The sequence below is a fragment of the Bombina bombina genome, chromosome 5 (genome assembly GCF_027579735.1).
Source record: "Bombina bombina isolate aBomBom1 chromosome 5, aBomBom1.pri, whole genome shotgun sequence".
NCBI lineage: Eukaryota > Metazoa > Chordata > Amphibia > Anura > Bombinatoridae > Bombina > Bombina bombina.
Genome location: NC_069503.1, coordinates 715,991,197 through 716,009,867, shown reverse-complemented (window position 1 = coordinate 716,009,867; position 18,671 = coordinate 715,991,197). Strand labels below are relative to the sequence as shown.

Sequence of the window (18,671 nt, the reverse complement as noted above, 5' to 3'; positions counted from 1 at the left end):
TGCATTATTCTATTCTAAACTTCTGAATAGAATAATGCATATGAATAAAGAATGGATAAAAAAAACGAATGGATCCGAATTTTTTTTATCTTAACTAATTTGCCGAAACAAATTTAAAAAAAAAACTTAGCTAAACTAATTTGCCGAAACAAAATTATTTATTTAACTAATCAAAATGAAACTAAATGAAACAAATTTTTAGTGACGCACATGTCAACTGTATACCACTCCCGGAGGTGTGAAGAAGTAAAAAGTGCAGGAGGCAGGAGGACATGCGTATGAGTTTTTCAAATGGAGGAAGAGGCATAAAGTAATAGTGACTTTACTTTTTGGTTACATAAACTGTCCTTTGAAGTTTTATTCCTTTAAATAAAGGTTTTCCCCTTTTTTATTTAGTGGTGCTGTTACATATCTATTCTACATATTGAAATATTATTTGTTGCAGGATCACATGACTGTTACATAATGATCTGAGAGAGAAAGATTTTTGTTTGGTTTACTTGAGGTCATCAGTGATATAACTGATTGTGATATATATAATTCATGATTAAATTATGACATTGGTGAGTTCTGTTTTGACCTCTGCACATTTTAGTATATTTTTTCCTACTGTCCCCTGCAAGGCTGAAGAGCACCCTGCAGAATACTGAGCCTTAAACCTTCTACACAGTGATTGCTTGATTAAGGCATGATCTTAAAGGGACACAAAAGTCATCCTATAGGTCCCAGTTTGTATTAAACACATTAGTTGCTTGTATATAAGAGGCTCCTACAGGATACAATTTTTTTTTTTAAGGTAAAAGAATAACCACATCTCCTATATACCCACCCTACGCCCCAGTACTTTTCTAATAATTTTTAAAGTAGGATGGAGCAGACAATATGGAAGTTGCACCAACTGCTTAAACTGAAAATGAAGGCATATGTTCCCACGACCTTCAATTAACCCTGTGAAGCTGGAGACATCGGGAGTGTATGTCCTCTGCTACTGAATTAAAGAGACAGTCTAGTCAAAAATAAACTTTCATGATTCAGATAGGGCATGTAATTTTAAACAACATTCCAATTTACTTTTATCATCAAATGTGCTTTTCTCTCTTATATTCTTATTTGAAAGATAATCCTAGGTAGGCTCATATGATAATTTCTAAGTCCTTGAAGACCGCCTCTTATCACATGCTTTTTTATTTGCTTTTCACAACAGGGGAGTGATAGTTTATGTAAGCCTTATAGATAACATTGTGATCACGCCGGTAGCTTGTGGCAGACACTGCACTAATTAGCTAAAATGCAAGTCAATAGATAATAACTAAAATGTCATGTGATGATGTTTGAATGTTATAAAGTATAGTAATATAACAATGTTGGTTATGCGAAACTGGGGAATGGGTAATAAAGGGATTATCAATCTTTTTAAACAATAAAATGTGTGGTATAGACTGTCCCTTTAAGTTAAAAAAGCAGCGTGGAGCAGTACACAGGGCTAGTAAAGTGAGTAAGGTTTTATGGGGTGCTATTATACCTACAGGGGCTTGATATAGGGTGACTTTTGTGCCCATATAATTATATCTCTTCCTACATGGCCACAGCAAAATAGATGATAAACAATACTCTAAAGCCTTTTTAAAAAAATATGTCCCTAGACTGCAACACAATCAACTGTTACTAATAAAAATAATATTTTAAGTTCTATATCATTGAATTTACTTTGCATGCAGATATTTATTTAAATGCAGATATGTAAACACAAGTATTTTTAATATAAAATATATACTGTAATAAAATACATCCAATATGTGTTCTTTGATAATTCATTTTAGCCCATGTAATGCTTACAAAACTGCAATGCCAACTTTAACAAGCAAAAACTAGAAAGGGACTCAATCACATAAATACGAACCTTGTTCTTTTGCTTCATAAGAGGTTACAGCAAACAAAGGCTTTACTTGTTGGAAGCTGCATTGCATAAGTGTAATCTTCTGTGATCTTGTTTGATGCCTTTAAATCCTACATATAAATACAAGTTCCATGAATAATGCCCACTGAGGCATAAACTAATTTGTTTCAAAGAACTTTAATTCCTAAGAACAAAGCCATTTTTAAGAAGCAAATTGTAAACTGAAAAGCCAACAAAAAAGTATAATTCAGTAGCCTTATTTTTTGCAGACAGCTGGATCATGGCAACCTTAGTTCTGAAGATGTATCATTGCTTTATTTTTATATGGTATTTTTCTATCACATACTCTCTCTTTACAATTAATGTAACAGAACAGCCAGTTGGAGTCTTCTTGTATGGGGGACAGTGGAAATACTTGACGGTACTCAACTTGGTAAGAATCAAATTAAAACATTTTCGGTATGTTGCTATTATGGTTGTTTGATGAGCAAAATATTTTTTTTGTAATGTTAAACCCAGTAGAGAATTAAAAATAGCAACATGGGAGGAAGAGAGAGAAAGAGAGATATAGAAAGAGAGAGAGAAAGAAAGAGAGAGAGAGAGCGAGAGAGAGAATGAGAGAGAAAGAGAGAATGAGAGAGAGAGAAAGAGAGAGAGAGAAAGAGAGAGAGAGAAAGAGAGAGAGAAAGAGAGAAAGAGAGAGAGAGAGAGAAAGAGAGAGAGAAAGAGAGAGCGAAAGAGACAGAGAGAAAGAAAGAGACAGAGAGAGAGAGAGTCCAAATAAGGAGATTGTAGCTGTCTTATTACTTATTAAATTCATAAAGTGTAGAAAAATGACAAATCTGGTGATTACAGTGAAATTTTGAAAATGTCTCTTTGTGAGATACACTTGTTTGCATTTGAAAGGTTTTCAAATAAATATGCTTAGACTATTTGCTGATTTATTTGTTGTATAGTTAGTTTAGGCTAAAGAGTGCACATGATGGTTTCTATGAGACATTTTCTTTTGATATAAAAGGGTTTTAGCTTTTTTATTTCATTTCTAAATAAAAAATATTGTGCTTTTAAGCAGAAAGATGACAATAAAGTCTCTAGTTTGGAAACGTATATAAGAAACCTTGTCACTACAATGAGGTACAACCACCTATTGCCCTGGTTTATAAGGAATTTTTACTTTTTACTGCTTGATATTTTTGGGATTTAGAAGTAAAATAAAACTTGAATATGAATAATGTGGAAATCCTGATTATTAAATGCTTTTTATTTTTTATTGCTGGTCAGATTATTTTTAAATCTTCAAATTGTATCTCTAAAGGAAAGACCCATCAACAAATTAGGATGACAGCAGATGACATAAATGGTTTAATTAATTTATTAGACTTAAAAGAGCATTAAAGTTGACATTTTAACAATGCATAAAATCTTTCATTATTGCAAGTAAAAGCATTATTCCAACATACATATAAGGTCAAGTGGCGCGCTAATGGTAGCACAGGTGCGGTAAGCAAGAATATTTAGTGCGGGATGAGGGCAGGAGCGGGTGGGACCGCTGCACTACAGCAAAAAAAAAAAGTTGAGAGTGACAGGGAAGGGGAAGGAGGGAGGGAGAGGGGATGCAAGTGGATGAGGATTTTGGCCAGTGTACGCGGACTTTAGGACAAGTTTATATATATTTATATATACACTTTGAGCTCTTCCCATTTAGATATCTTTAAACATGCAATATAATTTTTAATGTGTTTTTAATTTAAATACTTGAAATTCCTATGTTCTTTACATATAAAAAAAAGTCCCTATTTTTAAATAAATATTTATATTTCTCTCTCTCTCTCTCTCTCTCTCTCTCAATATATATATTTATTTAAAATGGTAGGCGCAAATATAGGGCTAGATTAGGAGTGGAGCACTAAAAGTTAAGTGCAAGTGAAAAGAGGTTTATCGCAGGTTTTTTGCGCTCGTCAGGTTTTTCACTCGCGATCGCTTGAGTGCAATTGAAGTTAACGCACGTTGACTTAGTGCGACCTCAGAACTCTTAACTGTTAAACAAAAAAGTGTCACTAAACACATCACAAATAAATTAAAAAGTACAGTTACCCTCATAATATCACCATCTAGTAAAAGTTATTTAAAAAAATATTGCACAAAAAAGTTATAAGGGCTTAAAGATATGAGATCTCAGGCAAAGTCAGACAAACATACATATACATGTCTAAAGACATATGTTTATATTTATGTACATATGCATTTATGTATTTATATGTGTATATATGTATTTACAGACAAATATACAAATATAAACACATAAATATATATAAACACACACACATATATATATATATATATATATATATATATGTGCTTTGGAGCCTGTTGCAGTTAAGTAGATGAAAAGATTGATGTAATCAAATTGGCCACTGATATATTTAAAAATTGGATGTCTCAAACAGAGTTTATTACATTTTTTAATAATCAAGACTTGACAAAGGCCCGTATATGAGCTGAAACACGTTGCTATCCTATACTTTTTGCGTTCTAATTTTTTCATTTTGCAGAGCCTGTTTTGAGCAAGCACCCCCAACTATCCAGCTATCGGCCAGGAATACCAGGGTGCTGCTACTAATATTTTGTTTAGTTACAGGCTCTCTTTGTCCTTTTTTCATTTCTCTTTTTTTGTAAATGTACCCTTATGGTATCCAGTGTAAACATTTTTAAATTAATTTAATATTAAAGTTAATGTTTAAACCTAGTTATTTAAGGAGTATGTATGTGCACTCATAGGGGCATATTTATCAAGCTCTGTATGGAGCTTGATGCCCCGTGAAGGCTCGCCGGAAACAAAAGTTATGAAGCAGCGGTCTAAAGACCGCTGTTCCATAACTTGTCCACCTGCTCTGAGGCTGTGGACAGAAATCAACCCCATCAAATACGATCGGGTTGATTGACACCCCCTGCTAGCGGCCGATTGGCCACGAATCTGCAGAGGGCGGCATTGCACCAGCAATTCACAAGAATGTGCAGCGATGTGCAGCAGACATGGTACGCTACTTCGTATCATGTCCGCTGCACATTTTTAAATATGTCCCATACACTCTCTAACCTGCACCCTTGGGTGCTAATTTCTTGACAGAGAAGTTAATGTGGTCACAGTGTCCAAAGTCCTGCAGTTAGTCTTTTGCTCTTGCACTAACTATTTAGTTTTAACTTGTAATACCTGAAAACTGTATTTAATACTTTTGGGCTACTTATGTGAGCTTTTTTTTACCTCCTTCCTCCTCACTAACTTTCTCTGTAGTCACTTGCTCTTAAATGGTGGATTACCAGTTTTGCATCAACAGTTGTGATATGAAAATCACTCTTTGCAATAGCAGTGGGCATACTAGGTAGGCTTAGGAGTGAATATTATTGTAAATACAACTATCTATATATTGGTATATATATATATATTGGTATATCTATATATTGGTATTTAGATATTAGATGGAGAAAAGAAAGGAATGTATGTCTGTCTGTTTAAATACCTGTCAAACTAAGTTGAATCAGTGCTAAACCACCCTAAGGGAAGGGTGCTAAACCAAAAATGGGCCATTGCCTAAGTTTTTGTAAATAAAGATACTAAGAGAACAAATAAAAATTGATAATAGGAGTAAATTAGAAATTTGCTTAAAATTGAATGCTTTATCGGAATCATGAAAGTTTCAATATAATATCTATATCTGTGTATTAGTTTGTAATGGGTTAGCAAGGATTGCTTTGTTCTGGGGGACAGGGAAATCAGTGAAAAGATAAAAAACATAAACCATACTTATTTGATAAAATAAAGCTGCATTTCCCATTGCAAAATTCTTCTCAGATATGAAGGTTCATAATCATGTAATTTACAATTTCTATCCATTCAAAAAAATGTGCTGTGCCCAAACCCATACTAGCAAAGCGAAAAGCAGTTATAATATTAGGTTTAATCAATCATTTTAATATTTCATGATGTTCCTTGTTAAACCTTGACCTTTCTTGGCCCTTCAACTTATTCAAATTGTATGGGAGTCACAGCTGTACCAAACATTTAAAGTATAACATTGGCTTTGAAAATATTTAACCCCTTCATGGCAGGGGCAAATATTCACCATTGGAACAAAGTTCTGATGTAAACATTTGCAAGAATTAGAAAGTTATGTGATTGGCGACATGATCACGTGACTCCAACACTGGGATCGGATCCTAGGGGACTGTCTAGTAAGCTAGGTTTGCCCCACAGTCAGATTATGCTTTTTTTTTTTTTTAAAGCAAGATGCTGCAGGACGCCGAATAACATAGGACGTTCCAAGCCATCCTAACAGTGTTAAAGCCCAGCACGGCTAGGACGACATGGAACATCCTAATGGTGTTAAGCGGTTAAATGTCTTTTTTTCTTCTGTTTTCCTGAAGTTTAATATTTAACAGTTTTGAATGGTATTCTTTATAATCTAGATATTTAGAGATTCCTGGTTTTAACACTTGCTCAGAATGATTGCTGTGACGGGGGAGATTATAAATCCATGTTGTGAACCAGATCTACAAGCTATTGGCAATACGGGCACCATGAATTAAAGATCATGCGGACAAGTATCTCAACTTGAGAACCTGTCCACATGGCTTTGCAACAAACAGACAAATCCTTGGCTAGATTACGAGTCTTGCGTTAGCCTTAAAAAGCAGCATTGAGAGGTCCCAACGTTGCTTTTTTTCTAACGCTGGTATTACGAGTCTGGCAGGTACAGGCTCACCGCTCACTTTTCTTCCGCGACTCGAGCATACCGCAAATCACCTTACGTCAATTGCGTATCCTATCTTTTCAATGGGATTTTCCTAACGCCGGTATTACGAGTCTTGGAAGAAGTGAGAGGTAGACCCTCTCCTATCAAGACTCCTACCGCATTTAAAAGTCAGTAGTTAAGAGTTTTATGGGCTAACGCCGTAACATAAAACTCTTAACTAAAGTGCTAAAAAGTACACTAACACCCATAAACTGCCTATTAACCCCTAAACCGAGGCCCCCCCCACATCGCAAACACTTAAATACATTTTTTGATCCCTAATCTGCCGACCGGACATCGCCGCCACTGTAATAAATATATTAACACCTAAACCGCCGCACTCCCGCCTCACAAACACTAGTTACATTTTATTAACCCCTAATCTGTCGTCCCTAACATCACCGACACCTACCTACATTTATTAACCCATAATCTGCCGACCCCAACGTCACTGCAACTATATTACATGTGTTAACCCCTAAACCTAAGTCTAACCCTAACACCCCCCTAACTTAAATATAATTTAAATAAAACGAAATAAAATTACTACAATTAAATAAATTATTCCTTTTTAAAACTAAATACTTACCAATAAAATAAACCCTAAGATAGCTACAATATAACTAATAGTTACATTGTAGCTAGCTTAGGCCTAGATTTAGAGTTGGGCAGTAGCCATGAAAACCAGCGTTAGAGGCTCCTAACGCTGGTTTTTACCGCCCGCTGGTATTTGGAGTCAGTCAGGAAAGGGTCTAACGCTCACTTTGCAGCCGCGACTTTTCCATACCGCAGATCCCCCTACGCCATTTGCGTATCCTATCTTTTCAATGGGATCTTTCTAACGCCGGTATTTAGAGTCATGGCTGAAGTGAGCGTTAGAAATCTAACGACAAAACTCCAGCCGCAGAAAAAAGTCAGTAGTTAAGAGCTTTCTGGGCTAACGCCGGTTTATAAAGCTCTTAACTACTGTGCTCTAAAGTACACTAACACCCATAAACTACCTATGTACCCCTAAACCGAGGTCCCCCCACATCGCCGCCACTCTATTAAAATTTTTTAACCCCTAATCTGCCGCTCCGTACACCGCTGCAACCTACATTATACCTATGTACCCCTAATCTGCTGCCCCTAACACAGCCGACCCCTATATTATATTTATTAACCCCTAATCTGCCGCCCCCAACGTCGCCTCCACCTACCTACAATTATTAACCCCTAATCTGCCGACCGGACCACACCGCTAATATAAAAAATGTATTAACCCCTAAAGCTAAGTCTAACCCTAACACCCCCCTAAGTTAAATATAATTTAAATCTAACTAAATAAATTAACTCTTATTAAATAAATTATTCCTATTTAAAGATAAATACTTACCTGTAAAATAAACCCTAATATAGCTACAAAATAAATAATAATTATATTGTAGCTATTTTAGGATTAATATTTATTTTACAGGCAACTTTGTAATTATTTTAACCAGGTACAATAGCTATTAAATAGTTAATAACTATTTAATAGCTAAAATAGTTAAAATAATTACAAAATTACCTGTAAAATAAATCCTAACCTAAGTTACAATTAAACCTAACACTACACTATCAATAAATAAATTAAATACAATACCTACAAATAACTGCAATTAAATAAACTAACTAAAGTACAAAAAATAAAAAAGAATGCGAGCTCAATCTGATTGGCTGATCGGATCAGCCAATCGGATTGAACTTGAATCTGATTGGCTGATTCCATCAGCCAATCAGAATTTTCCTAGCTTAATTCCGATTGGCTGATAGAATCCTATCAGCCAATCGTAATTCGAGGGACGCCATCTTGGATGACGTCCCTTAAAGGAACCTTCATTCTTCAGTTGGACGTAGGAAGAAGAAGATGGATCCGCGCTGGAGGTCTTCAAGATGGAGCCGTTCGTCATCGGATGAAGATAGAAGATGCCGCTTGGATCAAGATGGTTGCTGGTCCGGATCTCCTCTTCTTCCCGGATAGGATGAAGACTTTGGAGCCTCTTCTGCACCTCTTCAGCCGCCGCTTGATAGAAGACTTCAGACGGATTATGGATCTCCAGCCCCCGCTTGGGCTTGGATGAAGATTTTGGAGGCTTGGATCAAGACTTCGGAGGACGGATCGGTGAACCTGGCATGGTGAAGATAAGGTAGGAGGATCTTCAGGGGCTTAGTGTTAGGTTTATTTAAGGGGGGTTTGGGTTAGATTAGGGGTATGTGGGTGATGGGTTGTAATGTTGGGGGGGTATTGTATGTTTTTTTTTACAGGCAAAAGAGCTGAATTATTTGGGGCATGCCCAGCAAATGGCCCTTTTCAGGGCTGGTAAGGTAAAAGAGCTTTGAACTTTTTTAATTTAGAATAGGGTAGGGCATTTTTTTATTTTGGGGGTCTTTGTTATTTTATTAGGGGCTTAGAGTAGGTGTAATTAGTTTAAAATTGTTGTAATATTTTTCTAATGTTTGTAAATATTTTTTTATTTTTTGTAACTTAGTTCTTTTTTATTTTTTGTACTTTAGTTAGTTTATTTCATTGTAGTTATTTGTAGGTAGTTTATTTAATTTATTTATTGATAGTGTAGTGTTAGGTTTAATTGTAACTTAGGTTAGGATTTATTTTACAGGTAATTTTGTAATTATTTTAACTATTTTAGCTATTAAATAGTTCTTAACTATTTAATAGCTATTGTACCTGGTTAAATTAATTACAAAGTTGCCTGTAAAATAAATATTAATCCTAAAATAGCTACAATATAATTATAATTTATATTGTAGCTATATTAGGATTTATTTTACAGGTAAGTATTTAGCTTTAAATAGGAATAATTTATATAATAAGAGTTAATTTATTTCGTTAGATTTAAATTATATTTAACTTAGGGGGGTTTTAGTGTTAGGGTTAGACTTAGCTTTAGGGGTTAATCCATTTATTAGAGTAGCAGCAAGATCCGGTCGGCAGATTAGGGGTTAATTATTGTAGGTAGGTGGAGGTGACGTTGTGGGCGGCAGATTAGGGGTTAATAAATATAATATAGGGGTCGGCAGTGTTAGGGGCAGCAGATTAGGGGTACATAGGGATAATGTAGGTTGTGGCGGTGTACGGAGCGGCAGATTAGGGGTTAAAAAAATATGCAGGTGTCAGCGATAGCGGGGGCGGCAGATTAGGGGTTAATAAGTGTAAGGTTAGGGGTGTTTAGACTCGGGGTACATGTTAGAGTGTTAGGTGCAGACGTAGGAAGTGTTTCCCCATAGAAAACAATGGGGCTGCGTTAGGAGCTGAACGCTGCTTTTTTGCAGGTGTTAGGTTTTTTTTCAACTCAAATGGCCCCATTGTTTTCTATGGGGGAATCGTGCACAAGCACGTTTTTGAAGCTGGCCGCGTCCATAAGCAACGCTGGTATTTAGAGTTGCAGTGGCGGTAAAAATGCTCTACGCTCCCTTTTTTGGAGCCTAACGCAGCCATTCTGTGAACTCTAAATACCAGAGGTATTTAAAAGGTGCGGGGGGAAAAAAGCATGCGTAGGTAACGCACCCCTTTGGCCGCAGAACTCTAAATCTAGCCGTTAGGTTTTATTTTTATTTTACAGGCTTCTTTGTATTTATTTTAACTAGGTAGAATAGTTAAAATAAAGACAAATTTACCTGTAAAATAAATCCTAACCTAAATTACAATTACACCTAACACTACATTATAATTAAATTAATTTCCTAAATTAACTACAATTAACTACAATTAAATTAAATAAACTAAAGTACGAAAACAAACAAACACTAAATCACAGAAAAAAATAAAATAATTACAAGAATTTTAAACTAATTATACTTAATCTAATAAAATAAAAAAAGCCCCCCCCAAAAAAATCCCTACCCTATACTAAATTACAAATAGCCATTAAAAGGGCTTTTTGAGGGGCATTGCCCCAAAGTAATCAGCTCTTTTACCTGTAAAAAAAAATACAATACCCCCCAACATTACCACCCACACACCCAACCCTACTCTAAAACCCACCCAATCCCCCCTTAATAAAACCTAACACTACCTCCTTGAAGATCACCCTACCTTGAGACGTCTTCACCCATCTTCGCCTCGCAAAAGGCCCTTTTAAGGGCTATTTGTAATTTAGTATAGGGTAGGGATTTTTTTTATTTTGGGGGGATTTTTTATTTTATTAGGGGGATTAGATTAGGTTTAGTTAGTTTAAAATTCTTGTAATTATTTTATTATTTTTTGTATTTTAGTGTTTGTTTTTTTCGTACTTTGGTTTATTTTATTTAATTGTATTTAATTGTAGTTAGTTTAGGTAATTAATTTAATTATAGTGTAGTGTTAGGTGTAATTGTAATTTAGGTTAGGATTTATTTTACAGGTAAATTTGTCTTTATTTTAACTAGGTAGTTATTAAATAGTTAATAACTATTTAATAACTATTCTACCTAGTTAAAATAAATACAAAGTTGCCTGTAAAATAAAAATAAATCCTAAGCTAGCTATTATGTAACTATTAATTATATTGTAGCTATCGTAGGGTTTATTTTACAGGTAAGTATTTAGTTTTAAATAGGAATAATTAATTTAATTGTAGTAATTTTATTTAGATTATTTTAAATTAGATTTAAGTTGGGGGGGTTAGGGTTAGACTTAGGTTTAGGGTTAATATATTTATTATAGTGGCGGCGACGTTGGGGGTGGCAGATTAGGGGTTAATAAGTGTAGGTAGGTAGGTGGCGGCGACATTGGGGCAGCAGATTAGGGGTTAATAAATATAATGTAGGGTTCGGCGATGTTGTGAGCAGCAGATTAGGGGTTCATAAGTATAATGTAGGTGGCGGCGGTGTCCGGAGCGGCAGATTAGGGGTTAATAATATAATGCAGGTGTCGGCGATGTCGGGGGCGGCAGATTAGTGGTTAATAAGTGTAAGATTAGGGGTGTTTAGACTCAGGGTTCATGTTAGGGTGTTAGGTGTAGACATAACTTTTATTTCCCCATAGGAATCAATGGGGCTATGTTAGGAGCTGAACGATGCTTTTTTGCAGGTGTTAGGTTTTTTTTTCAGCAGATTCTGCCCCATTGATTCCTATGGGGAAATCGTGCATGAGCATGTTTTGCCAGCTCACCGCTACCGTAAGCAGCGCTGGTATTACAGTGAGATGTGGAGCTAAATTTTGCTCTCCGCTCACTTTTTAGAGGCTAACGCCGGGTTGAAAAAAACCCATAATACCAGTGTTGTCTGTAGGTGAGCGGTGAGCTGAAACGGCTTGTTAGCACCACATAGCCTCTAATGCAAAACTCGTAATCTCGCTGCCTGTATTTCTCGCTTGAGTGTAAATTGTTGCCCCTTTCCCTAGTGTGGCCAATCTCAGAAGAGAAGGGCCTGTCAATCACCTCGAGAGAGCGTATTCTGGGTGATTTTTCTTATGATTGTTGCTTCTTATATTGTGGGAAGCAGGCTTGCATGTATGAGTCTGCCCGGCAAGGGTTCCAAAGCAGCTGACGCTGCTTAGTACATGGAGTTCTAAATGTTTTAAGTGATGGTCAAATGCATTACCTTTCGCCAACGTTAATACTGCCAATGAACAATTTTGTAACGCTTTAATATAACCCATATATACTACCTGCAAGCTGTCATAATTTGGTACTTTACATAGCTGCCTGTCAAATATACCAGACGTCTTTTATCCGCAATCAATTTTTTTTTTAACGTATTCCACCTTTATCCAATGAGCAGCGCGTCCAACTGGCTGGCTGTAATAAATAACAGCCTCTTGTGCGCATGCGTTGTGTTGCGCTATATCTGTATATGTCTAATGGAATTAGCAAAAACTATGACGTATAGAGAGGGTGGGACCACTCTATAAGTCACTCCGAAACAGGACTCAAAGGATACGGGGACAGAGGGAAGAATAAACAGTGTTGGGGTGGTTAGTGTTTTTTAAATATATTTTCTATTAAAATATATATATATATTATTTTTTTTTTAAATAAAATCTGCAGTTATGGTCAAACAACTATGCTTAAAGGACAACTCAATGCAGTAGAATTACATAATTAACAATTACATAATAAATAGACAATGTAATAACACCTACTTTGAATTTCAAATAAGCAGTATAAACAGATTTGTTTTCTGCCAAATTATTTTTTTTATTTTTTTTCTCCCATTTTCCGGTCCCCTGTATCATGTGACAGACATCAGCCAATGACATACTAGTATATGTATACAATGTGAGCTTGTGCACATGCTCAGTAGTAACTGGTGCCTCAAAAAGTGTGAATATAAAAATACTGAACAACATTTGATAATTGAAGTAAATTGGAAAGTCTTTTTTTCTGAATCATAAATGTTTATTTTGACTTGAGCTTCCCTTTAAAGCAACAGGCTTATTTTTATATATCATTTACTATCACTTTAAGCATATAAATCAGTCTTGTAAATCCATTATTTAGCATTAAATTGTGCTTAGACTAAAGTGTCAATAGTGAAAGAGAACTTGACAGTATGAAGAAAAAAAATGAATAATATTTGGTGTGTAGATATTTCCTATTATACTTAACAATGCCACAAAGTGCCAGTGTTACTTTAAAATTCAGTCTACACATTCCTCAATGAACAAACTCAGCATTAAATAAAAATACATTTGTTGAATGTGTCATTTTGACCCAGTGGCAGACATACCTCATACATTTCAATTTGTTTATATATAAAAAATACTTATTTACTAAAATCGAAAACCCTTTATCCAATCTGCTTGGAGCCAGAAAAGTTTTGGATTTTGGAATATTTATTTACATCTGTAAAACAATATCTTGAGTCATTTAAGTAATATTTACATGCCATAATACAGATTATAAATGCAATCTAAATGTTTTTTTAATACTTTTGTATACATAGTACCATCAGAAAGCTAGTACAGTACTATTGGTACAATGGTACTATTTGTTGTTTTAAATAAATAAAGACTAGCATTTGCATTTTTAAACAACAGAGGCACAAGCAGAGAAGATTGTCACATACTGGCAGGGAAAAAAATAGTGATTTTTATTAATCATTTTGGGCTAGATTACAAGTGGGGTGCTATTTAAACGTGCGCTCGTAAAGGTGAAAATTTGAGGTCAGACCTCGGTTTAATTTAAAAAAAATGTGCCCCAATTTCCCCCAAATAAAGTTGACAGTTCCTTTCTTAAAATAAAAAATACAAGCATTTTTTTTTAAATAACTGCACAAAGCAGTTATAATGGGTTAAAGTGAAGGGATGTGGGGTGTTAGAAATTGAAGTCTAGGGGGACTGTGTTTTTACTTTAAATATATATGTATATGCTTAGATACATATATATAAAATATATATGTATGTGTTAATATGTGTATATTTACGTATAAACAAATAAATATATATGTATATATTCATATACATATATATTTTATATTTGCTGCACAGCACTGCGTGACTTAAAGGGACAGTATACACTCATTTTCATATAACTGCATGTAATAGACACTACTATAAAGAATAAGATGCACAGATACTGATATAAAAATCCAGTATAAAATGGTTTAAAAACTTACTTAGAAGCTTTCAGTTTAGCTCTGTTGAAAAGGCAGTTGGAAAGCCCACTACAAGTGGTAAATAAGACACTCCCCCCCCCTTCATTTGCATATGAAAAGACCCTTTACACAAACAGGAGCAAGCTGGAGAAGGTAGCTGACGGTATTCAAATAAAACTTTGGGGCTTGGTTAGGAGTCTGAAAATCAGAGCAATGTTATTTAAAAATAAGCAAAATTATACATTTAAAAAAAAAAAAAACTTTATGGGCTTTATAAATATATCATCTACAAAACATTTATGCAAAGAAAAAATGAGTGTATAATGGCCCTTTAACCCCTGCACTGCGTAACTTATCCCCTGCACTGCGCTAGGTTCTTTGCCATTTTACGGCAAGAGGATGAGGTTCCCATTGGAGCCTATGGAAGTGTACTCTTGTGAGCGCAAAGCTTCTAGGCAATACGAACGTGAGATTGCGCTTACTTCTAATACCTGCGCACAAATTGGCGTTCACTAGTCATACTGAATGGAGCACAAATATTGAGCTCGCAAAAGTGCAATTTTGTGCTCCACTCTACCCCTTTATTCTTTAAAAAAATGTTAATGAAAAAGTCTGGATTTCTGAATAATCCTGGATTTTGGAATTCCGTATTTGGGGATTTCTACCTATGCTAAAATCATAGACCAACATTAAGCCACTTCTTAAATTGTAATTCTAGAACTTTTGTATATGTTTTAGGTACATGGAAGCTACCATTTATAATACATTTTTTAGGGCCATATTACGAGTGGAGCTCAAAATTGCGCTTTCGCAAGCGGGATATTTGCACTCCACTCGTAATACCAGCACACGCAATGGTACACTGGTATTAGAGGTGAAGCGCAATGTGAATGTGATCTTGCATTCGCATTGCAGGGAAGCTTTGCGCTCGCGAGCGCTTTTATAGGCTCCTATGGGAGCGTCGTTCTGATGCCGTGAGATATGCACAGAACCTAGCGCAGCAAAGAGGGTAAGTGTTGCAGCGATGGGCAGAAAATGTAAAAGATATATGTATATGAATATATACCTATATATGTGTTTATATGTACATACACATGTTAACACATAAATATAAATGTATATAAGCATATACATATATATTTACAATGAACACACAGTCCCCATAGACCATAATAAAAAGGAAATTTTGAGTGCTGTTTTCTTTCTATCACCTCATATCCCTTAACTTTAACCCCTAGAAACTGCTTTGTGCGGTTATTATTCCAGTTATTATTCCAAAAATAAAAGAGGCTCATATTTTTTAAATGTTTTATTAAAAGAACCATACATTTAATTTTGGGGGCAATTGGGGGAGATTTTTAAAATTAACCCGAGATCTGAGCTCTAATAAAATGAGCGCTCCACTTGTAATCTAGCCCTTAATTAGAATCAAGGATATCAATTAATGCAGATTTTTCTAAAAAACAAAAACATTCAAGATCACAAGATTATAACTCTGGACATCCTCTTTAGTGGGATGGTTAGCACACATAACCAGAGAAATGTTGTGGATTCAAGTTCTACAGTTGGTGCTTACACAAGTCTTAGCCACAAGGCCATTTGAAAATTGTGCACAGTCATTTTATATGCAAACGTTCTGAGGAACCAGTTCCTACATTGTATGTGCAAGTGTTCACAGTGTATCCATATATGAGTCTGTCATTCGCTGATGGCTGTCAGATGATACAGGGGCTGGCAAAATGGAAGTAACTAAAACATTGTCAGAAGCAAATCTGCTGCTCATTTGAAATTCAGACAAAGGGGTCTATTTAACAAGGGCCGAATGGCCTCTGTTCCCCTTGTTTCCACGCATGCCTTCAAGCTCGCCAGAAACAAGAGTTTAGAAGCAGCGGTCTTAAGACCACTGCTCCTTATCTCATACGCCGCCTCTGAGGTGGCGTATAGCAATCTGCCCGATCATGTACGATCGGGCTGATTGACACCCCCTGCTAACGGCCGCAAATCTGCAGGGGGCGGCATTGCACCAGCAGTTCACAATAACTGATGGTGCAATGATAAATGCCGAGAGTGTATGCTGTTGGCATTTATCGATGTGCAGTGGACATGGTTCGCTATAGCGGATCATGTCCGTCTGCACAATGATAAATGGACCCCTAAGGACGTAGATCTAAAGCTCTCCGGTCTTGCAACATTATCTAAAAAGTTTCGTCAGTACTGTGCGGTCCCTCAAAGAATTAAGAAAGGTGAATTTTAGATGGAGAACTGCTTATCTCATTATGCAGTTCTATTGTATTTAATAGCCCTTCACATCATAATTGTTTTCTTTTATTCGTTTTGTTTACATATGAATCTGAACGCACAAAGACAGTTTAAGAATATTCATAAAGCAGTTAGAGAATAACTAACAGACTAGAAAATCATTCTTGTTCTGATCTCATTTTTAAAACCTTTGTTTCTGATATTTAATAATTAATGTTCTGTAGTGAAAGTAATCTCTGAACTAATACTATTTTGTAAACATACATTTCTGCTATTTACTTCATGTTCTACAGCAAGAGCTGTCTGTGGACTACTACAGTGAGTACAAATATATTTGATTAGTCAAAGTTTTTCATATATAAGATTTTTATGTTCATGGAGACCTATTTATCAAGCCGTCAACCGCAAATACCCTGGAATTCCGCAGTGTAATTGTGGCGAGCCTGATTCGCCTAATTTATCAAAGACTACAGACCGGCAAAAGTTGAAATTTGTGATGTAACATACGATCCGCCGGTCTCAGTCCGACACAGATTGATGCTTACATCATTACAGATGTTCCGAACACAAATTCGGCACTATCTGACAACTTTTGCAAGTTATCAAACTTCTAACAGGTACACTCACCACTATTCTGGCCCAGCGTACCTGGTTTTCAATCTGCCACCCTGGAGGCCGCGGATCCATAGGAATCAATGGAAGTCTGAAAGCTTATGTTCGATGCTGCCAGATATCCCATTGATTTCAATGGTAGAATAAAAGTTACGTTTACACCTAACACCCTAACATAAGCCCCGAATCTAAACACCCCTAATCTGCCGCCCCCAGCATTACCGCCACCTACATAATGTTATTAACCCCTATTCTTCCGCTCCCGGACCCCACCGCAACTAAATAAATATATTAACCCCTATCCCACCGCAACTAAATAAATATATTAACCCCTATCCCGCCGCTCCCAGACCCTGCCGCAACTAAATAAATGTATTAACCCCTATCCCGCCGCTCCTGGAGCCCACCGCAATGCTAATAAAGTTATTAACCCCTATCCCGCTGCTCCCGCACCCTGCCGCAACTAAATAAAAGTATTAACCCCTATCCTGCCGCTCCCCAACATCGCCGCAACTAAATAAAGTTATTAACCTCTATCACGCTGCTCCCAGAGCCCACCGCAACTAAATAAATGTATTAACCCCTAAACCCCTGGCCTCCCACATCACTACCACTTACTAAACCTATTAACCCCTAAACCTAACAACCCGCTAACTTTACATTATAATTACCTTATAATAAATTTAAACTTACCTTTAGAATTAAAATAAACTATATTAAACTATTAATTAACCTACCATATCTATTATACTAAAATTACATTAAACTATATTAAACTATTAATTAACCTACCCTAACTATTATACAAAAATTGCATTAAACTATATTAAACTACTAATTAACCTACCCTAACTATTATACTAAAATTACATTAAACTACAAACAATATTAAACTACAAATTAAATTAACTATATTATATATTTAGAAACCTAACCCTACTCAAATGATTTAAATCTAATATTAAAAATTACTAAGTTACAAAAAAATAACAACTAAGTTACAAAAAATAAAAAACACTAAATTACACAAAATAAAAAATAAATTATCAAATATTTAAACTAATTATACCTAATCTAATAGCCCTATGAAAATAAAAAAAGCCCCCCCAAAATAAAAAAAAAACCCTAGCCTACAATTAACTACCAATAGCCCTTAAAAGGGCCTTTTGCGGGGCATTGCCCCAAAGAAATCAGCTCTTTTACCTGTAAAAAAAAATACAAATACCCCCCAACAGTAAAACCCCCCACCCACACAACCAAACCCCCCAAATAAAAACCTAAATAAAAATAAAAAAATCTAAATAAACCTAAGCTCCCCATTGCCCTGAAAAGGGAATTTGTATGGGCATTGCCCTTAAAAGGGCATTTAGCTCTTTTTCAGCCCAAAACCCTAATCTAAAATTAAAACCCATCCAATAAACCCTTAAAAAAACCTAAAACTAACCCCCGAAGATCCACTTACAGTTTTCGAAGACCCAACATCCAGCGGCAGAAGTCCTCAGCGAAGCCGGCAGAAGTCTTTACCCAAGCGGGCCGAAGTCTTCATCCAAGTCGGC

At 35.7% G+C, this 18,671-nt stretch overlaps 1 protein-coding gene across 1 annotated transcript in view; it reads left to right on the top strand.

The window, feature by feature from the left end:
* Positions 1-2,067: 2,067 nt before the first annotated feature.
* ADTRP (androgen dependent TFPI regulating protein) overlaps positions 2,068-18,671 on the top strand; it is a 130,122-nt gene continuing 113,518 nt past the window's right edge. The window contains exon 1 of the mRNA XM_053713105.1: positions 2,068-2,330. Coding sequence (XP_053569080.1) covers positions 2,178-2,330 — 153 coding nt within the window. The 5' untranslated portion in view covers positions 2,068-2,177. The remainder of the gene's footprint in view (positions 2,331-18,671) is intronic.